The sequence below is a fragment of the Patella vulgata genome, chromosome 8 (assembly GCF_932274485.2).
Source record: "Patella vulgata chromosome 8, xgPatVulg1.2, whole genome shotgun sequence".
NCBI lineage: Eukaryota > Metazoa > Mollusca > Gastropoda > Patellidae > Patella > Patella vulgata.
The window spans coordinates 33679589-33702559 of NC_065886.2; the positions used below are offsets into that span (position 1 = coordinate 33679589).

General features: G+C 35.0%; 2 protein-coding genes across 3 annotated transcripts in view; one reads left to right on the top strand and one right to left on the bottom strand.

Annotated features, from left to right (window-relative positions):
* Positions 1-22971, top strand: part of LOC126830906 (probable cysteine--tRNA ligase, mitochondrial) — a 28315-nt gene that overhangs the window by 3555 nt on the left and 1789 nt on the right. The window contains exons 1-11 of one of the 2 annotated variants that reach the window (XM_050561404.2): positions 11123-11425; positions 12300-12468; positions 13318-13495; positions 13960-14043; positions 15180-15309; positions 15969-16102; positions 18370-18504; positions 19348-19486; positions 20391-20514; positions 20985-21080; positions 21750-21861. In XM_050561404.2, coding sequence (XP_050417361.2) covers positions 11145-11425; positions 12300-12468; positions 13318-13495; positions 13960-14043; positions 15180-15309; positions 15969-16102; positions 18370-18504; positions 19348-19486; positions 20391-20514; positions 20985-21080; positions 21750-21861 — 1582 coding nt within the window. In that variant the 5' untranslated portion in view covers positions 11123-11144. Of the gene's footprint in view, positions 1-11122; positions 11426-12299; positions 12469-13317; positions 13496-13959; positions 14044-15179; positions 15310-15968; positions 16103-18369; positions 18505-19347; positions 19487-20390; positions 20515-20984; positions 21081-21749; positions 21862-22971 lie in introns of those variants that run through there. The other variant, XM_056102733.1, reaches the window with a different exon arrangement.
* LOC126830908 (inhibitor of growth protein 1) lies at positions 2963-10852 on the bottom strand. The gene is made up of 4 exons (XM_050561406.2): positions 10577-10852; positions 9212-9418; positions 7413-7561; positions 2963-5416 (listed from the first exon to the last, which is right to left on the bottom strand). The coding sequence occupies exons 1-4, from the start codon at positions 10716-10718 to the stop codon at positions 5144-5146; spliced, it is 771 nt and encodes a 256-aa protein (XP_050417363.2). The 5' UTR covers positions 10719-10852; the 3' UTR covers positions 2963-5143.

A 22971-nucleotide genomic window follows, 5' to 3' on the forward strand; every position in this document is an offset into this window, starting at 1 on the left:
TAATTTATATCAAGCTGATTAAAACACAGATACTATTTCGTTTTGTTTTTTATAATTCAAAATTTCTTTCACATGTCTTTACTACACTAGGATTTGGAAGATTATGGTTGATGTGAGGGATTAGCCAATGAAACGGTCTGTTGCGGCGAGTTCTTAGCATGTGCTGCACGAACTGTGGGTATCCCACTGATTGGTTAATCAAATGTCTGTGGGCATAGGGTCAAAAGCCCTGACACGACCTCCCACTACAACTGGTCAGATCTTCATGTAGTAGAGGTCATCGAAAGTATAGAAAAACCAAACGAAATATAGATCTGTATTTTAATCAGAATGTAATTTATGTTATATATTGTTTGTGTCCACATAATGTTAGTTAAAATGACTAGACCTTTACTTAAGTTTGTTTAGACAGATATCAGTAACAAAATATCCATCAGGCAGATATTGATAACAAATATCAATTAAACTGATATCAGTAACAAATATCAATTAAACTGATATCAGTAACAAATATCCATTTGACTGATATCAGTAACAAATATCCATTAGTAAAACATACCGGTATCCATAACAAATATCCATCGGGAACATATCCAACAGTAACAAATATCCACTAGATATTCATAACAAATCTCAACTAGAAAGATATTAATAACATATATTAACCAGACAGATAATAATAACATTATCAATTAGTACCAGATATCAGTAACGAATATCAAGCAGTAATGGATGTCCATTGGACAGATAACAGTAACAAATGTCCATTGGACATTAGACATATATCGGTAACAGATATCCATTAAAGATCTATTTCATACTCCGCTTGATACCATAATACGCAAAAGTGGCTGATTTTTTAATGATCACATTGATGTTGATTTCGTGTTGAACATTTTTAATTATTACAAGTTTGTATCATGGCATAATGTTTTAAATTTAACGGTACATGTCAAATATTCTTGTACATTTTTTTTATGCAGTGTTTATAAATATTTGTAAGGATGCAGCCTTTTCATTAGTCTTCAATTAAAATCCGAGTAATGAAAGGGCTGAATTCGAAAAATATTTTAGTTTCAGTTTTCTGTGAATTACTATTTACACAATTTTTTCATATGTTTTTTGGACTCCCTGTCTTTGATTACCCAGTAAACTGTATTACATTGAGTATTTATATTGTAATTTTACCCTCTGTATTGTCATGGCAAATCTTTTGCCATCGCTACGATATTCATTACATGGTTTAAGATCTAACTATCTATTTGCAATTCGTGTGAATTCTCTTTTATGGTTTTGATTGAGTAAAAACGAACACTGCTGAAGCAAATTTCCTAACTAGTAAAAATGCATTATATAAGGGCTTAATCTGCCTATTGCAGGTCTTTTTTCTGGCTTCAAATTGTTCATATTAATTATTATTTAGATATTTATTTACTTGATAAGCGCCCATAATCAACTGTTAGAATATCCACGCCATTTATTAATTTTACGTTAAAATGGATAATCAAAGAAATGGTACTTGACAATCAGGACTATTTAGACTAAATCTTGTCAAAACTTCAAATATAACTTACTTCGCTCAGAATAAACTTATTTGACAGAAAATTTCAATAGGCCTAAACTATTATGACAAGAACAGTCAGCTCTTTTTCTAAATCTTACATAATACATCTCAAATTGAATCGGGGACGTTAAACCCCATTTCATTTCATTTCTAATTAAATCGGTGGTTTGATTTCTATAATAAGTTGAGTTTAGGGTTATTTTTTGGGATATGAACTAGATTATTCAGAACTAATTATATTTATTGTTCCTGTTAAGAGTGGTAAGGCCTCTATAATTATTTGATGTGAAATTTTTAAGTTTCTGTGATAATATTAGTCAATATATTCACTTGTATATAATTAAATCTATTAGTGAAATTGTTTTTATTTGAACAACAAGTTGGACAGGTGAAAATTTATTTTTTTGCTCAAATTTTACAAGACCAATGAAACGATGAATAATGAAAGAAATAAATCAATGGTGTGGAATAAATATTTGTGTTTTATTGTTACGGTATCAATTTTTGTCGTGTATATAACCAGAGAGCCACGGTGGCTGTGTGTGTAAGGTGCCAGCTTGCTAACAGGGAGGTTTCTGGTGTTGGCCAAGAAAGTTATTCGGAGGAACTATGCCAGAAAAATCACAAGGGACATTCTCTGTCGACCTCCAGGTTTGCGCGCAACACCTACTCATTTAGTGTAAGTAAAAGAGAACAATTAACTACTGTCCAGGCACAGTTTCCCTTATAAATGAAATGAAATGGAGGTTTAACGTCCTACTGTTCTGCTCCAAATGTGCTATTAAAGGGGGGCAGACGCAATGCAGTGTGCTAGGAGGGAAATTTTGCCCGGACAATGACTACACAGCTGTCCTTATCAGGCCCTCCGTCTGGCACCACTGCCATGGGGGAACTACGTCGGATATTGGTGGTAACCTTTATTTGCCCACACCCGGTTCGAACATGGGCCTGAAGGTTAGCAAACCAATGTCTTACTCATTGAGCCACAGTGGCACCAATATATGATATTCATATGGTGTAGCGACTGGAATTGGGTGTTCAATTTTACCATACACCTCCTGTTCTTTCATAGAATGCTCATAATTTTTCACGGTTAAGGAGTCAATGCTTCGCTGTCTGTGAGAGGGTAGGGCTATAGCTAGTGTCAGTAATCTCATTCACTCTTGAATATTGTCTACAACGGGAGGTTTAACGTCCACCCGATACAAACTAGGTCAAGTTGGGACTAACATGTTACAATTCTATTTTAAAGTGGGAAAAAAATTAAAGACCCAGTGAAAACCCAAGAGGTTGAACAGATGACCCTACTCCTTGTCACATACAAGTAGAGAATCGAAACCACACCAGTTGAATCAATGCCAGACCCGACATATTCCGTAATAATAACAAAGTAAATCGTTTTAAGATGAAAAAACTATTTTATTTTTATTTAATCTAAGAATATGATTGTGTCTATAGCAAATCTGTTAAAGACAACAGTTATAAAGATGTACGACCCTGAATAATTAAAATTCTTCAATTGTCCAAGTAATTCAACTTTAAATCTATTTTCACCCTTTCAAATCAATCTGAATATCTTATTCTGATAACAAGACAAAGTAGACCCTGAAACAGTTTTTAACAATCTATAAAAATAAAATCAAAGTGGGTCTGTATGTATGTATGTTCGTTTGCCCATCACGATTCTTCGCCCAGCTCCACCCCCACATACATGTATCTGGTATCAAATTAACCTGCATGACAAACATAGTTTTAAAACAAACTATCAATATAAATCAAACATACATGTATGTCTATTGAAGTGGTAATGAAATGGGGCTTAACGTTCCACTATTCTACCCCAACCGGGCTAATCGAGACGGGTACGCCATACACCAATGGCTATCAGGGAAAATTTGCCCAGACATTGACGCTACAACCTACTTTTATTTCTAATTCCAACAATCAAGGGTTCTTTTACGTGCATGTTAATGTGTACACGGGACCTCTGGGTTTTTTCCATCCCATCCGACCACTCAACACAAACTAGGTCAATTCAGTACTAACATTTTATTTAAATAATACACTTTCGTGTAGGGGTTTTTAGCAGAGGGAGTAACCGACGAAAACCTGATTTTCAGTCTGAAACACACAGAACTGTAATCAGTGCCAACTGTAGATTGTACAGGGTTCTGCAAGTTCCCCAACATTTAACAGAAAATTTCTGATGATACTTTAAAGCCTCTGATCATGGTTTGTATTTTTTTCGCAGAATACATGGGTCTCATTTTCTCATCAGGGCTTCATCAAGGGATTTTTTGCAAAAAATTTGAAACAAATCTGTCAATCCCTTGCTGAGCCGTACATATATATATGTATAAATAATATACATTTATTATTTTGGTAATCATAATGCCCTTTTAAAATTTAATAAGAGTCTCTGTGTGTTATTTCCACAATTTAACCCACTCGTACTCACATTGATTATGTAACATTTTATTAAGAATACAAAATCAAAATATTAATACCAGATAATCTCTCGACTTGGATTCGATCTGATTGAAATAGCAGCCCATGAAAAGATTTTAGCAAAGATTATGTGTGGCCGTAATTCATTTTCACCATATCATGTTTACATCATCAGCCGAATGTTGAGATATTTTCAATTCAACATATCTTTGTAAATACTGAACAGAATTAACCCATTTTAAGACTGATATTCCTTTCAGAGATTCTGCTTTTACAATATTGTAATTACATGTAAATGTACAAACTGAATCATATTTAGAGATTTAATTTTAGAAATATTGTGGTTTGTTGGACTGATATTAATTTTTTAGAGATTCAATTTTTATAATATTGTAGTTTTTGCATAGTTTGCCATTGAAAATTCCTGAAGTAACGATCAGAGACTAATTATTTGACAACGATAATATCCCTGAAGTGACGATCAGCGACTAAGTATTTGACAACTATAAAATATTAAGTAGTATTTATAGTAAAGGCAATAGATCTATTAAATTTTAAGTTACTGAAATAAAATGAAAAATAAACTAACAGGTGTCGAATCTGGATCTGTACATTACATGTATACTCTGCACAGACATAGGCGTACGAGCTGGGGGGGCTGGGGGGGGCGCCTGCCCCCCCATTTTGGGAACCAAATACTGGGAAAATTTGGGCACACAATTGTACTTTCTAAAAGTTGTATAAAAAAATATTGTGTTCTTGAATGTGTCCAATTTAACAGCGAATTTATTATTATTAGGTAACATACTAAGAACCTAACTACATTTTTTGGGCACCAACCACCACCGCCCCCCCCCCCCCCCAGTCAAAAATTTCCCCGTACGCCTATGTGCACAGAGCCTCATATATCCCAACATGGAGTGACACTGAATTCAATTTAAACATGTCTTCCTATTTTCTGGAGAGATTGTGAAATGTATTTGGTTTTGATATTTATAATATCTATGTCTCGTATCCACTATGATCATCACTACCACAAAATGTAAAAAGTCTCGAGAGTAAAAATGTTAAATATACGATTTTCCAAATAAAACAAAAAACGATGACTGCCTTCGTTAAAATACTCCTGGTCTATTTATCTGGTTTCTTCACGGTCGGTTTATCACCACGACAACGCGGACAGTACCATTTCCCTTTCGGTTTGTGTGATAAGTTTACACAGTTAAAATGAAACCACTCGATTTGACACTTGTCATTGTCACATCCTATCATTTCACCGTACGATACTTGATTACACAAACAATATCGTGGTTCGTCCGGGTCAATTGGCGGATCAATCGGAGAGTCTGGTCGTTCTTTCTTCACTTTACGCTTTTTCTTCTTCTTATTTCCATTCGCATTATCCTAAAATAGAAAAAAGTAAATTAGACATTATGAAAATTAAATGAACGGAATAGATCTTGAATGCTTGCTGTAATTCTGTCAAGATTTGACCTTTCTAGGGCTAGAATGCTTGATGTATTCTGTCAAGATTTAACCTTTCTAGGACTAGAATGCTACATGTTTTCTTTTTACAATCAAGACTGACCTCTCTAGGACTAGTGCTGTATTGTGTTAACAGCCATGACTGGTTTTGAGTGCTTGATGTAGGGCTGACAATCGATACTGGTTTCAAGTCTCGATAATTGTCGACTATCCGCCGATCAATAATTGATAATATACATGTAGGCAAATTATTTGTACTTACAATTTTTTTTGATAACATTCATAATTTGTATACAAATAATGAATTATATGTGAGTTTATGCTGTAATATCATTATATATACATGTTTCATTGACTTGACAATTAAATAATATCATATAATAATACGAAAACCAAGGTGTTGAAACTCAATCAACTTCATAATCCATAAAATGTAGTTATTTCCCTTTAATCTCATGAAAAGGATTCCTCATCCAGTTCACAGTAACAGTTTATTTTTTTTCATAGTTATTCTCATTTCTCATGTGCAGAAAACTGGGCGCAAGCCCCCAATGCCAAGACTACTATAAGGATAATCTTTGATAGATTTCTTCTTACAAGTGACAACCTATAATTGCGTGATTAACGATATTTTAAATCTATCAATTATCGTTCTTCAAAACACTTTACCAACAATTATCGACAATATCACTATTTTCTGCCAACTTTGGTATGCTGTATTCTATTTAGAGTCATGTACTCTACCAAGCTAGAATGCTTGCTGTATTCTACCTACATGTACAGGCATACACTCTCTAGATCTAGAATGTTTTTTGTATTCTATTTATAGTCACACACTCTCTAGATCTAGAGTGCTTGCTGTATTCTTTTTGCAGTCATGCACTCTCTAAAGCTAGAATGCTTGCTCTATTCTATCTACATGTACAGTCATACACTCGCTAGACCTAGAATGCTTGCTGTCTGTTTACGATCATGCAATCCCTAGATCTAGAGTGCTTGCTGTATTCTGTTTATTGTCATGCACTCTCTACGGCTAAAATACTTACTGTATTCTGTCTAGTCATGCACTCTCCTAGGGCTAGAATGCTTGTCTGTATTCTATTTACAGTCATGCACACTCCTTGCCTAGAATGCTTACTGTATTCTGTTTAAATTATAGGCATGCACTCTCCAGAGTGCTTGCTGTATTCTGTTTGTAGTCATGCACTCTCTAGGGCTAGAATGATTACTGTGTTCTGTTTACAGTCATGCACTCTCTAGGTCTAGAATGCTTGCTGTATTCTATTTATAGTCATGCACTCTCTAAGGCTAGAATGCTTACTGTATTCTGTCATGATTTGATCTTTCTAGGGCTAGAATTACGTTTACAGTCATGCACTCTCTAGGGCTAAAATGCTTACTGTATTTTGATTACAGTCATGCACTCTCTAGAGGGCTTGCTGTATTCGGTTTATTGTCATGCACTCTCTAGGGCTAGAATGCTTGATGTATTCTGTTTACAATCATGCAATCTGTAGGATTAGAATGCTTGGAGTATTCTGTATACAGTCATGCACTCTCAAGCGCTAGAATGTTTGCTGTATTCTGTTTACAGTCATGCGCTCTCTAGATATAGAATGCTTTCTGTATTCTGTTTACAGTCATGACTGTGAAAAACATCTTAATGTATACAGACTTCCAATTCCATCTTTTGTTTTACCTCTGTCATGCTAAGTATTGGGTGGCTTAAGAAAATAGAAAAGCAGTGGACGTTTGGCAAAGCAGAATTTGGAGTAGTGCTTTTCGGAAGACGAATTTCAGACTATGTCGAGAACTTTCAGGAATAATCTAGGGCTCCACATGAAAGACTCTTTCGTTCCATGCCATGTATTTGGTAGTGCAAGGAAATAAAACAGTAGCAGACATTTAGCTTTACCTTATCATCAACAGTTTCACTATTCTTCTGTCTTCGCTGACGTTTTTGACCAGATTTTTCCGGTCTGTCGTTATCGTTTGTCTTTGTTTCTTTTCGTGTCGTCTGACATTCCTCCCTATCCAATTCACGTGGACGATTTATCGTTGGGTCTGCAAGATAAAATTCATCTATTATTAGATACTTAATAACATATCAGTATTTACATTTTTAAACAAACGCATAAAATTTTAAAAAAAAATATTAACCCGTTGGCACTTAACGTAATCACTGCTCCCTCTAACGCCCATATAGCCTGAGTCATGTGAATAACAGAACTATTTAAATTTGATTGTACACTAATTCTGTGACTCAAGCAATTTGAGGTGCTATAAGGATCAGCAGTTTCAGCCATTTAAAAAAAAAAGATAGGTTGCCAGGTAACAAAACATACGCCCACAGCAGCTAAATCGCCCGAGCGGTCGTCAAGGGTTGTCGCATATTTATTCTTTTGTAGGTAATTGGGGGCCTTTACAAGACGGTTCTATACAGATCAGATTATAAATTTTGTCGTTTGAGGGTTTACATGGTTCTACAAACTGAAACAAGGGTCTCGACTCTGGAAGTAATCTACAGAAATTGTTGAAATTTGACAGGCTTTTTCGTTTTACTAATACAAATAATGCATTTAAATTTCATACAGATCACATGATCACTTTTGTCATTCAAACGTTCACAATCGCCATAACTCTAGAAATTATTGACGGAAATTGCTGAAATTCAATAATATTTCATACATATCGGATGATAACTATTATCAATCGAGCATTAACAAGGCTTAACAAAGTGAAACAAGGGCAATAACACTAGAAGTAATTATTGTAAATTGCCGAAATTCAATAGGCTTTTTCGTTTCACTAATTTTAATCATGCATATAAATTTCACAAAGATCGGGTGATAACTTTTTGCGTTAGAGCGTTCAGAAGGATCAATAAAGTGAAACAAGGGCCATAACTCTAGACGTAATAAACAAAAATTGCTGAAATTCAATAGGCTTCTCCGTTTCACTAATCTAAATAATGCAAATAAATTTGACAAAGATCGAACGATAACTTTTGGCGTTGGAACGTTCACAAGGTTCAATAAAGTGAAACAAGGGCCATAACTCTAGACGTAATAAACGGAAATTGCTGAAATTCAATAGGTCTCTTCGTTTCACCAATTTAAATAATGCATGTAAATTTCAGAAAGATCGGATGATAACTGTTGGAGTTAGAGCGTATAAAAACGGGTTCCGGTTACAAAAATCTATGTAAAAAAAAAATTCTTTTCTCTAATTCATTCACTGTACCATGTGCTAAAGGGTTAAACAGTATGTCTTCAAACGTAACATAGCCGGCACATAATATTCTATCTGACATTAAATGATCTTAAATTTTATACTCACATAATTATTTGAAACCATCAATAATCTAAGAAGATTACCAATATATGAAGTTTTCTTTTATCTCATTTTAGGAATCATTAATATTAATTCAATGAATTCAACTTTAATGTTTGAATAGGCCTTTTCAACGTAGAATATTTGATTAGTAAAGTAAACACTTGATGTGAACATTGTTACTGAGGGTGAACATGCGCTTTACACTGAAGGTGATGACATCGAAGACAAATGCTTTGCAGAAACTTGCCATAAGAGTCGGTCATGTTTGAGAGACCAGCATCGGGCAGGAATGGAAGGACAAAATTTGCAGCCCCCATCCTTGTGGTCAAAGACTCAGTGATGCCTGGGACCACAAATAAAATAAACATTTTTTTATACCCAGATTTTCTCTATCTTGATCCAGCTGACGTTGTCGATTCTCAATTATTTCAATTATGGTTGACATTTGATGAAGTTTCTCATCCCCAATCTCCTGACATTTTATCAGTGCTCGTTGTATACCAAGAAAGGCTTTCTTCTTGGCTGTGCCTTCTGATTTGTTTGATGTGTAAGTATCATGATGGTGATCCATATCTTGTAAAATATCTGAAGAAAACAGAAAAAGGTTATTTGAAATCATTAGGCATTTTATTTTTCTAGTTTTACTGTAAAACGTGACACAATTAATTAGACGGAATACAAGTTACTTATATATTTATTTCTGGCAATGTTTCGACCAGGGTTCATGTATATTAATGAAGACAAGATAATACTTGTCGAAACCTTGCCAGACATAAACATCCAAGTAACTTGTACACCAGTTAATTGCACAATATTTTATTTCCAGCCTGTTACTAAATCCTGCTTAACCAATTTTGTGTGATTTTCAGGGTTTGATCTCTGTGTAAGCCTTCATAGCACACTGTATGCCTAGTTCCTTTAGGAACGGTCTTTGATTGTATGCTGTCCGCTGACCGTTCCTACTTCCTAGCGTCCTTATATATCTGCACTATGAAAATACCGCTCTTCACCAACGCTGTACTTGAAAATAGTGTTGAATTAATATAAATTTGTGTCAGATATGGCGAGAAATGATTCCTTTTGGCAAAAAATAAAGAAACATGGTGAAAAATAGAAGGTAAGGATTCCAAAATAGCCTTAGAAGAGAGGTGGGGAAGAGCAGTATTTTCATATTGTAGCTACATGGACGGATAGGAACGGTCAGCGTCCAATCAGAGACCGTTCCTAAAGGAACTAACTGTATGCCCATCTTCATTAGCCTGGTTACTGCAGAACAGTAGAACTTTAACACTATTTCATTCATCTGTATATTTTGTCTAATGTTAAAAATATAATCAAATGGTCATCTTATTTTGCTAAAGAAAAGTAAAACAATACTACAACATATACTGAATACATCATGTCATGTGTATATAAAAAAAAAAGGTAAAAAGAACAATATTAATATTGGTTAAAAACTTTTTTTCATTCAAGGATTTGTGAGTTTTCCTGGTTATTTCTAGTTTTTCTACTTTTCATTCAAGCCACCACACGCACCAATGATGAATGAACTGTATAAGCACCTGACCGATTGCCGTGTCTATTTTTAGCACGTGGAATCCCTCGAAATTAGGTCAATCCAGATCAAAATTCACAGATACGACCCTTCGGAATTTCATTTGGAAATAGAATTTGAAATCAAATCTTGAAATAATGGAGAAACATTAATCGCAAATGGATGCTAAATTCGATTAATATACTCGCCTCTACACTTGATATCAAGTTCTCTCAGAGCTGTCACGCATCTTTGTAAATCATCTGGCAAGCTCTCCATGGTTTCAAGATAATTTTCTAAATATGTCGCCGAACACAACGCCTCTACGGCCGCCTGATTAAACATAGTCATCTTCAACAATCCCTTTTCTTACATTAATTCTAAACACAACTAAAACTTAATTCGAATAACGAACAAGAAACAAATAACAAGAGATAACCACAAGTAACATTTTGCTCCCGCTCCTCAAACGTAAACTAAGGTCGCGTCAATTATAGGATTAGCAGGTGCCCTTTAATACGAAACGAATTATCAAAAATTCACCAACAACTGACAACAAACATTTTGCGAAAAGAAAGTTCCTGAAATCGACAGGATATTAAATATTTCTGGAATCCATTCATTTTATGTTTTGTTAAAGAGATGGAAATTTTATTAAAAATATTTAAAAGATTTAATGTTTCGTATTTGTAGAATTCTGAAATTTGTATAAGGGGTTTTTGACCTATTTTACCCGGCCTTGACTTTTGACATTGACCTCTACAACAGCACATTTACATGCACCAGTCACAACACATACTGGAAGAAATTTGTGAACTTAACAGGCAGTTTCCCCGAGACATGTTGTGTCGAATTTGCGAGAAGAGGCAATGTGTTCCATTTAGACAGTTACAGAAACTTATTGGTGGGAATTCCAGGAATTTCTCCTCGAAAAAACCACCACCAGAATCCGAGTGGAAGGAACCAAAAGAGGGGTTTAAAACAGGAATCAATGTCTGGAATACTTTAGCAAAGAAAAAAGTTCGATTGATATTGAAAAATAAAAACCAGTTATCATGGTAACCTTGATACTAAATCAAGATTTTGGTATTCAAATTGATTAAGTGTGCAACCATTTGCCTGACAAGGACAGTGTCTAGTCATTCGGATGGGACATATAACCAAGATCCTTTGTACACATTTGGCGTGCATGTGAAAGAAATTACCATATATTTAATCCGAATTTGTTTTCCTATATTCTTGGTGGCCTAAGTGTTTAACATATGCACTTTAGATCATATGGTCTGTCATTGAGTAAAGTAGGGTGGTTTCGATTCACAGCTTGTACGTGACAGTGTGGATCGCCTGTTGAACCTAGTCGGTTTTCTCCAGGTCCTCCGGTTTCCTTCCACAGCTTAAGACCCCTACACGCAAGCGAATTATTAAAATAAAATTGAACCATATGGGGTTACATAACATGGACACAGGTGATTGGGTCATCACATGCCGACCTTAATCAGCCAAGTTGGTGCCGAAATGGAAGACCATAAGGTACATTTCATTTCATGTCATCAAGGTCAAGTACAAATTATCACACAACATATATATTGTAACACATACCTTGTGTGATAATTTGTGTCTGACAAAGTCTGTGACTTGAGCCTTTATGTCTAGGCTTGTATGTCATGTCTATAACACTTTATAGCCATCTAGGGAATAAGATGATTATACATTCCTATAAACGACATGATGAGATAATGCAGTGGCTTGAAATGTGATGTGAGAATTCATTTACCCCAGTAGTGATCCTTGGACAAAATAACAGTGCACCCCCCCCCCACCCTACCGCATCAGATTGTTTGGAAGAATTGCATGAGAACCAGAATATTTCTTAATGTATGGCCTTATTTAACATACTGGTAGTTATTTATGTTAGTTTATATTTATTTATAGGTATATGTGTGGTCCGACCGTATACGACAGCGCTCATATCGGTCATGCCAGTTCCTACATCAGGTTCGATATAATACGACGTGTTTTAGAGAATTATTTTGATATTGAGGTTGACCAGGTGATGGGTATAACAGATATAGATGATAAAATTATTTACAAGGCTAATAGGGTAAGATATTTTTCTTCTTCTTCTTCTTCTTCGTCGCCTGTCCAACCTCGTGGGTTTTCTTCGGGTCCTCCAGTTTCCTCCCACTGCTAAAGACCCCTACGCGCAAGTGAATTATGGAAATAAAATTATTGAATCATATGTTAGTCCCGAAATGACCTAGTTTGTGTCGAGACGTTAAACACCATCTCTCTCTCTCTCTCTCTCTCTCTCTCTCTTTCTCTGTTTCTCTTCTTCTTCTTCTTCATGTAGCCTATAGTAGTTCAGATGGGATGAAGTACACATTAACGTGCATGTAAAAGAACCCTTGGCAGTTGGAATTCCATATAAGAGTACGCTGTAGTGCTGTTGTTCAGGAAAATTTCCCTCATAGCACACTGTATGATGCTATTTAAGAATAGCTATTTCTAAGCATGAGATATTGCTTTTAAAGTTAACATTATAACACCAGTTATTTCTAACCACTGTACAATCATATTTACACAATTTTATGCATATGATTCTATTTATATGAATCTGTAAACAGTGGAGTCTTTAGTTAAAGTTTGGTTTTAAATTGAAATAGTTGTATGCCCTCTCAATTAATTGATACCAAAATTGGGCACCCCTTACGCAGATATATGGCTTTAATTTCAACATAAATAAGGTCATTTTGGAAGTAACATATGGTGTGTTCTTATTGCAACAATTTACTTGTACATAGGGGTCTTTAGCAGTGGGATAAAACCCGGGCTCCCTTAGAAAATCAACGAGGCAGGCAGGCAACTCTACTTCTTGTGTAGACGACCCAACCCCCTTGTATTTTAATAAAAGTAGGATTGTCTGATTGTTTAGCTCTGGTTTGTTTTTCAGACGAAGACCCCATTTGTTGAAGTCGCTAAGAAATATGAAATGGAATTTCTACAGGATATGGAGAAGTTGAATATTTTACCAGCGACGCGATTAACACGGGTTTCAGATCATATACAACCAATTCTAGAATATATACAGAAAATAATAGATAACGGTCTAGCTTATACTGCAGATAACGGTTAGTATTTTAAATAGATAACAGTCAGTATTTTAAGCAAACAACAGTCAGTATTTTAAAAAGATGATATCACTTGTTTTAAATGCATGTAGCTAACAGTCAATATTTTAAACAGATAACAGTTGGTATTTTAAATAGATAACAGTTGGTATTTTAAATAGATAGCTGTCAGTATTTTAAATATATAACAGTCATGATTTTAAATATATAAATGTCAATAGTTTAAATAGATAAGAGTCAGTATTTTAAATAGATAGCTGTCATTATTTTAGATATATAACAGTCATGATTTTAAATATATAAATGTCAATAGTTTAAATAGATAAGAGTCAGTATTTTAAATAGATAACAGTTAGTATTTAATAGATAATAATCAGTATTTTATTTAATAGGTAACCATCAGTATTAAGTTGGTGAAATGTATGAAATATATTAATGATTGTATCTATCTAATGTATGTTTAGGTTCGGTATATTTTGATGTTATTAAATATGGTCGCTATGGTAAATTATGGACTCATTCAATGGAAACAGAAGTGAGGGCGACAGGTAGGTATTTATTACTGAATGGATAATTAAATTCATTACATGTGACAGCATGATGAGAGAGATATGATGGCGCATTGAGATCGGCACCAGCTCTTGTACCAAGCGGTCCTGAGTTTTGATCTCGCTGGCTGAGAAAGTTCTTCAGGATTTTCCAGCTTCGTTAGCCCGTTGTGATTCATGTAGGCAAGGAAAATCATCTCGTCATTTGGATGGGACAAAAACCAAGATCCACTGGTGTACTCGTTGACTCATACAGTAAAGACGATTAACATGTCCAGGCAAAATGTATGATGTAAGTCCATCTTCATTAGCCTAATAGGAGCCACAGGGGCTCAGCGAAATAGGCGCTGGCTAACTAACCAGGAGATCCGCGGTTTGATCACAGTGTTGGCAGAGAAAGATCCTTGCGATAGAGCAAAAAAAAAACCATGGTACCATGTTCACGTTGGTATGCACGTAAAAGAACCTTTGACAGTTGGCATTTGAAAAGTGTAGGCCATTGTCCATAAAAAAAGCATAAGGCTCCACTAATTTGGGTATGATGGACATGGAACTAGGCATGCTTGTTCTTTGGACAATTGCACATCAATTGACAAACTTCACATCACAATTCCAAGTTGACTGGTTGCTGTTTCTTACTATGGCTGTACTTGTTTAACGTATTTGACAGATGAAAAGTATAAATTTAACTGTATTTATATGGGGAAAAAACCTTGAATTTATTTGTTAAATACTGGTACTTTAAAACTCTTAATTTTATGGGATGTAATGTAAATTGACTGACAGATAAGGTCTTCAGCCTTTCGGTTTCACTTTTAGTCTGTTAAAGATGCATTATGTAAGATTTAGATAAAGAACTGGGCTGTTCTTGCTATTCAAAAATAGATACTGAACAAAGAATATATATTGAAAACTACACCCATCCGATGGTCTAGAGAATTGATTATGAGCTTGTCATGTGTTTAAATATGTAATTAAAAATGTACAAAATTTGAGGCCAAAATAAAGATTTGCAATAGACAGATTTAGCTCTTACATAATGCATCTTGAAGTCTGAAATGGGAGTCATGATGGTCAATATGCCTTCATTTATACTTGGTTTACTACAAATTATCTGAATTATTTTGTTTTGTTAGGTGATCAATTTAAAAAACACCCAAGAGATTTTGCATTATGGAAAGGTGTGAAACCAGGTGAACCGTATTGGGAATCTCCATGGGGTGATGGCAGACCAGGATGGCATATAGAATGTTCGACAATGGCAAGGTAATCAATTATGTGTTACTAGAATTTTATGGAATGTGCCTGATTCCAACTTGTCAGGAAATTTAAACACCAAAACTATGTCAGCGAGTGGATGGCTGTGGGTCATCGGTAACTGTCTCCTAATGACCCCCCTGTGTGTCTGGTCAGGTAAGTGCGGAAAATCAAACGTCATATATAATGGAATCTGCCCAGTTTGATTTTGTCAGGAGTGGCACCTGTCAACTGACTAGGGAAGTGTGTTTTATCATTTGGATGGGACGAAAAAGTGAGGTCCACCAGTTAACAAATTCTAGTGCACGTAAATCATCCCCTTGCATTTAAATCATCCCTAAGAACAGGAGAACGAAAAGTGGCTTTTGCAGCAATATTCTTCCTCTCGCAATGTGAGGGGTTGGGTGGCTGAATGGTTAACGAATGCGCATTAGATGATAAGGTCTGTCATTGAGTCAAGTGGTGTGGTTTCGACTCCCTGCTTATACGTCACAAGGATTAGGGTCGCCTGCCCAACCTTGTGAGTTTCCTCCCAATGCAGGCAAATTATTGAATAAAATTGAACCATATGTTGGTCCCGAGTGAACGTTAAACAAATCCTACTCTCTTAACTGGGCCAAATCTCTCCCTGCAAATAATTTTATATGGTACACAAAAATATGTTTCAGTGGTGTATTTGGATCAAACTTTGATTTCCATTCTGGTGGTAATGATTTAATGTTTCCACATCATGAGAATGAACTGGCCCAATCACAAGCTCATTATAACTGTCATCAGTGGGTCAATTATTGGCTTCATTCAGGTGAGTTGTTTGACTTCCTGTTGGTCAGGTCAATTGTTTTACTACCTAACTGTTGGTCAGGTCAATTGTTTTACTTCCTGTGGGTCAGGTCAGTTGTTTTACTACCTAACTGTTGGTCAGGTCAGTCCTTTTATTACCTGTCGACCAGGTCAATTGTTTTACTTCCTGTCGGTCAGGTCAGTTGTTTTACTTCCGAAGACAACATTATACACCAAGTAGATGAATACCTGAGGTTGTGTGCTATGATAATTTAAGATAATGATAGAAAACTGTGTTAGTCTCAGAATGAACTTAATACATCCAATATTATCTAGTTTATCATTATCTAGGTCAGGGTTGTCAAACATGCGACCCACGAGCCAGATCTGACCCGCCAAGGGTTTAAATGTGGCCCCTGGAACAAATTTCAACAAACTTGCGTGTCGATAATTCTTTGAAACTAGCAGTGGAAATCATTTTTTCCAGTTTCAGTAAAACTCTGACTTCTGTACTGTATGTTATAAATAGCTAAGTTGTATGTAATACAAGAGAACGTTGTGTTCAATATTATATATTGGCAATTTGGAAACCAGTCTAAAAAAAAATACCTATGTCAAGGATGTTTAGCTTTGTTTTTAGAATTCCATAAAGTTCATGGATGTTTGGCTTTGTTTTTATATGCCCACATTGAAATTTGGTCGTATATTCTCGTTGCCCCCGTCGGTCCGTCTGTCTGTCAGGTGTCCACTATTTTCACCGATTTCCAATAAGTACTGCAAGAGTTGTGGCCCTTGATCACTTCGAAAAATCTTGTGGGCGCTCTAGAGGCTAAAGTTAATATCCGATTGACTTTAGATTTAAACACAGTGTTACACAGTGTTTAAGGTCATGAGATGGAGAATCCTATTGATTTTCAATGATTTCCGATAATTACTGCCAGAGTTATTGCCCTTGATCACTTTGTAAAATCCTGTGGACGCTCTAGAGGCTAAAGTTAATATCCGATTGACTTTAAATTTATACACAGTGTTTAAGGTCATGAGACAAAGAAGGCTATTGATTTTCACCGATTTCTGATAATTACTGCCTGATTTATAGCCCTTGATCACCTTGAAAAATCTTGTGGATGCTTTAGAGACCATAGTTTTCATCTGATTGATTTTATATTTATACACCGTGTTTACGCCTATATATAATCGTTTCGATTGACTTTAGATTGATACACAGAGTTTAATGTCTTGCGACGAACAAGTATATTGATTTTCAATGATTTTTGGTAACTTGAACAGCTATATCCATGGTATTAAATGTTTTGTATACTAAATATTAGCATGGGCCAAACAAATTCTAATGATTTTCTGATAATTACTTAATGAGTTGTTCCTCTTAATCAGATTTTAGTGTATTATAAATGTTTCATTACCAACAAAAGTAAAAATATGCGACAACGCATGTTGACTGCCCCGACGATTTAGCTGCTGTGGGCGTATGTTTTGTTGCCTGGCAACCTATCTTTAGAATTTTAGTTCAATCTATTTTTGAACAATTTTAGTAAGAACAGCTATCTAAATCTTGCATAATGCATCTTTAACATGATTGTCTAGTTTTAAGATGGTGTTCATTTTCTGATTTTATATTATTACATTGTTTACAAGATGTTTATCAGCCCCTAGTTTTAACTTAAAGATACATTATGGGAGATTTTTATAGAAAGTTGACCATTCTTGCTATAACAGTTCAAAGTAGATGATGAAAGAAGAATATATTGAAAAATTCAGTCAAATTACTTTATTCTGAACATAGTTATCATCGTTGTAATATTTTCCTAGAAATGGTAGCGAATTGTGTCTTCACCTTCGCTGATCGTTTGATTGACAGGCGTTAACTCCACCTACATATCTCGATTATCAAGTAAAGTTTTCAATGGCATACCGAAACGCTTTACAGCGGCCTCGCTAAGTACACTCTATCATTTAGCCTCGATCTAACTGACGTATTTTCATCAGGTTACACCTTATTTGATTTAATCAATTAGTGAAATCCTATTTAAATCCGAGCTGTAGCCGAGCCATCCGTGGGTCTACAGAGTTGATTTTGGTCTTGTTGTTTAAATAAAATTCTAATTTATAGTTTCTATAACATCTGAAGCCTAAATTAAGACTTGCAATAATCAGATTTAGCTCTTGCATAATGCATGTTTAATACATTGTTTACAAGATGTTTACCATTTTCTAGTTTTAACTTACTTTAAAGGTTTCACTTTCTATATTTTTCTTTCTCTGTTTAAGGTCATCTGCATTTAAGTGGGGATGCCATCAAAATGTCGAAATCACGCCAGAACGTTCTGACGATATCTGATTTTCTAGATCATTTTACAGCCAACCAGTTCCGAATGTTCTGTCTTCTCACTCCATATAGACATTGTAAGTTCGATTTCTAATTCCGAAAACTACGGTGTTAAACCACATTTTATTCATTGATTGATTTCTAATTGAGAAACAGAGAGAGAAAGACAGAGATGGAGACAGAGAGAGAGTGGGAGTCTTTAGCAGTGGGAAGAAATCGGAGGACCCAGAGAAAATCTATGATGTTGGACAGACAACCCTACTCCTTGTCAAGTACAAGCGGGCAATTGAAACCACGCCACTTGATGCAATGACAGACCTTCTTCTGATCCAATGCGCACATGTTAACCATTCGGCCACCCAACCCCCAAATCTAATTACAAGAAACAGGGGAAAAATTACAAGAAACAAGGAAAAAATTACAAGAAACAGGGGAAAAATATTGGTTACCCTTTAATTAAAGACTTGATCCGTCATTTAATTCAATAGGAAACTCTTGCAAACTATGATATTGTGAAAGATGAATCCCTAATAGGAATATGAGTCAAAAACTGATTCAATTCCATGCAGTATTTACATAGTTATGATATTTTGAAATTTCGTTGATCTATGCTGATGGAGCCATCTTTTATTGGTATAGGCCAGGAAATTATCTAGTTTTGGGTATTTTGATTTAATTAAATGTTAAATAATCAATTAAGACCCTCTGACAAATGGAATTATTATTATATGGCCACATGGTTGTATTGTCGTTAACCCCGTCTGTCCGTTCGTTCATTGTCCACAGTTGCTTATGGACACTCTAAAGCTAGAGGCTAAAGATAATATCCAATCGACTTTAAATTTACATGTATACACAGTGTTTAAGATCATGAGACGTAAAAGCCTAATTACTTTTATTTTTATTTTTTGGGGGTGTAGATATAGAATATAGTGATGTAATCATGAAGAAATCGGCCGCTATTTACGAACATTTTACCAACTGTATTAACATGTGTGACGCTTATGTCAAAGGTCAAATACTTTGTGAACCAATCAATGAAGCTGAATTACAGAACTGGTAGGTAACTATTAACGTACATTATACGGGGATTGAACTTTAGATTGTAAGGTCTGTAATTGAGTCAAGTGAGGTGATTTCGATTCCTAGCTTGCACTAGCTAAAGAATGACCCCCAACGCCCAAGCGAACTATTGAAATAATATTGAACCATATGTTAGTCCTGAAATGACCTAGTCTGGGTTGAGTGGACATTAAACCCCATCTTGTAAGAACATCTTTCACATATGACTCCAATATCTGCTATAACAATATGAAATAAAATGAAATAGGGCTTAACTTCCTACTTTTCTACACCGACTGTGCTAATGAAGATAGGCATATGCCATGCATGTGCTATGAAGAAAATTCGGCCCTGACAGCGGCGCTACAACCTACTCTTATATTGAATTCCTACTGTCAATGTGTATACAGGATCTCAATTTTCTGTCCCATCTGAACGACTAGACACTGTCCTTGCCTTGTTTTCTTTCCTGCACCACCGACAAGGGGAAACCACACCGGAAAATCCGCAGGAACTTTCTCTGCCAACACAAGGAGCAAACCCAATATCTCCTGATTATTCACTGAGCCACCACAGCTTCCTATATTCTGTATATAACTATAAAGATAGAAACAGGCTTTAATAATGTTTAAATAGATATATTATCTGTATTTAACAATGTTCAAATCGATTATATATTACCTGTATTGAACAATGTTTTAATAATATATTATCTGTATTTAACAATGTTAAAATAAAATATTATATGTATTTAACAATGTTAGGATAAATTATATATTATATGTATTTAAAAGTGTTATGATAGATTATATATTATATGTATTTAACAATATTTAAATAGATTATATATTATATGTGTTTAACAATGTTTAAATAGATTATATATTATATGTATTTTTAGTATAAATGAAACAAGACAAGGTATATTAGAGGCATTGGCTGATGATTTCCTCACAGAGAATGTCATCAGTTCCATGCAGAATTTAACAAAAATACTCTACAAAAGTTTTGCAAAAGACACAACGGTAAAAACATACCTTTTGAATTTTAATTAATTTGGGGAAAATGGGACTAATAGATGTTGATGTTAGAAGTATTTGATGTGGCAGTGTAGGGTGGATGTTGATTTAGAAGTATTTGATGTGGAAATGGAAATTGATAATAAAAGTATTTAATGTGGGAGTGTAGGGAGTATTTTATGTGGGAGTGGATATTGATTATAGAAGTATTTGATGTGCGAGTGTGTGGGTGGATGTTGATTATAGAAGTATTTGATGTGGGAGAGTGGAAGTGGATGTTGATTATAGAAATATTTGATGTCAGAGAGTGGAGGTTGATTATATATGTATTTGATCGTGTAGTACTTATTGTAAATTGTTTAAGCAGCATTTAGTAACTGAATAGAATAACATGTGATTATATGGAATACAAGTTAATTAGAAGTTTATTTCTGGCAAGGTTTTGATTAGGGTTCTCTGATCTATGTTTGTTTCAGTGTAGTGTAGTAAGAAGCCCTGCCACGGTTTCTACTGCTGGTGTATTATTACAATCAACGTTAAATAAATTAGGTTTTAATCTCAGACTTAAAGGGGTGAGTAGAGTTTATAATTTTTACGGGAACTGCGTGACTAGGAGGTCTCAGGTTCGCTCCTGGTGTTGGATAGAAAGTTCTGAGGCGATACCGGCATGGTTTCTCCTTGTCATTGGTGCAAGGAACAGTGTCTAGACCTGTGTACACATTGCGTGCAAGTAAACGACTTGATAATAGTTGGAATTTGATATAAGAGTAGGCCGTAGCACTGCTGTCTGGGCAAAATTTCCTTCATAGCACACTGCATGGAGTATGACTGTCTTCATTAGCCCAGTAGGAGCAGAAAAGTAGGATGTTAAACCCCATTTGATTTCATTTACAATCTTGACACTTTTATCTTAAAAAAAATCCTCCCAAGAATGTACATGTCAAGGAGGAGTAATTTCACCTGCTAAACCTTGTAGTTTTTCTCAGAGTCCTCCGGTTTCCTCCCACTACTAAAGACTCCTGAAATAGAATTATACCAAATATTTGTCCCGAAATTACATAGTTTGTATCGAGAGAACGGTAAACCATTTATAATTTTTTCTTAAAAAAATTTATTTTACATTAGACTAGTTGGTCGGATAAAATATTTTCGAATTATAAAACTGGACATTGTAATATGAATAATGATGTTTTATATTATAGAAAAGTATATAATGATGATGATGTTTATTTATATTGTAGACAAGTAGCAATATGGATGGTGTAAAACTAGACTCTGTTATAGAAAATCTGGTGGATCTCCGTGATACTGTCAGACAGTTTGCTCTACATCCACCTGACAACATATTTACAGGTAAAAAAATAACACAGCACAATGCATGATTACATGTGGCGTGGTTTCGTTTCCCCTCTTATACGTGTAGGGTCGCCTGTCCAAACTTGTGGGTTTTCTCTGGGGTCCTCCATTTTCCTGCTATAGCTAAAGACCCCTGTGCACAAGCGAATTAGGTATTGAAATGTAAAACTGAACCGTATGTTAGTCCCGAAATGACCTAGTTTGTGTCAAGTGGACTTTAAACCATTTCTTTCTCTCATATTTACATATATAAAAATATTATACACCACACTTCATATTAGTCTCAAACAAAATCCTAATCAGTTGTTTGAAGAATATGTCTAAATGATATTTGTTCTGATAGGATTGGGTTTCTAGGGGTACAGCTGTATAGGGTGTCTATTAATAATTTGCAAGAGTGATGAAGATTTAGTTTGATTGCTCTATGGTGCTTTAAAGGATATAACATCCACAACAACAAACACAAGTAAACACAATGTATAACACAATATTATTAGGAATAAAGACAGATTTATAATACACAAAGACTACAAACAAACAATAATCGACGTTGACTAGTGAACACAGTGGTGTATATTTAAAAAAAAACACCTTTGCAGTAGGAACTTGAGGAGTTGGCGGAAACATTCCTGCCCAGGCAAAATTCACCTCCTCTCATTACACATGTAACCATAGAAATAAGAATGACCATTTTAGTCTCAAATTTACCTAATTATTTTAATGATGAGATGTTAAACTGCATTCTATTGTTATATCCAGTTTAATATCGAATTGTGAAAATTTAAGATTTTTACATGTGGAGATGCCACTGTCTGCAGGATCGGAATACAACCCTCATGGTGAGCCTCTGTATTTCCCCTTAGTGATAATGTAAAAATATCAGATATGGAAGACTAAATACCGAAAATTTGAGACATATGTTTATCAGTTATGGAAATGTCGCCGTCTGTGAGATCGAACGCGAGACCTCTTGGTGAGCCTCCAGAGTTCCTCTTACAGGCAATGAGATTGGAAAAATATCAAATACACATGTACTGAAGACATCTTAATGATCGAATACGACACCCCCTGGTGAGCCTAAACAGTTCTGCTTAATGCTAATTAGAT

Bases quoted from the DNA above. Each gene is read 5' to 3' on its own strand.
- LOC126830908 (XM_050561406.2), bottom strand. From the start codon at position 10,718: ATGACTATGTTTAATCAGGCGGCCGTAGAGGCGTTGTGTTCGGCGACA. The intron at 9,419-10,576 runs GCGAGTATATTA...TGTTTTCTTCAG, and splicing joins ACTTGATATCAAGTGTAGAG to ATATTTTACAAGATATGGAT. The intron at 7,562-9,211 runs GTATAAAAAAAT...TTTATCTTGCAG, and splicing joins TCAAGATAGAGAAAATCTGG to ACCCAACGATAAATCGTCCA.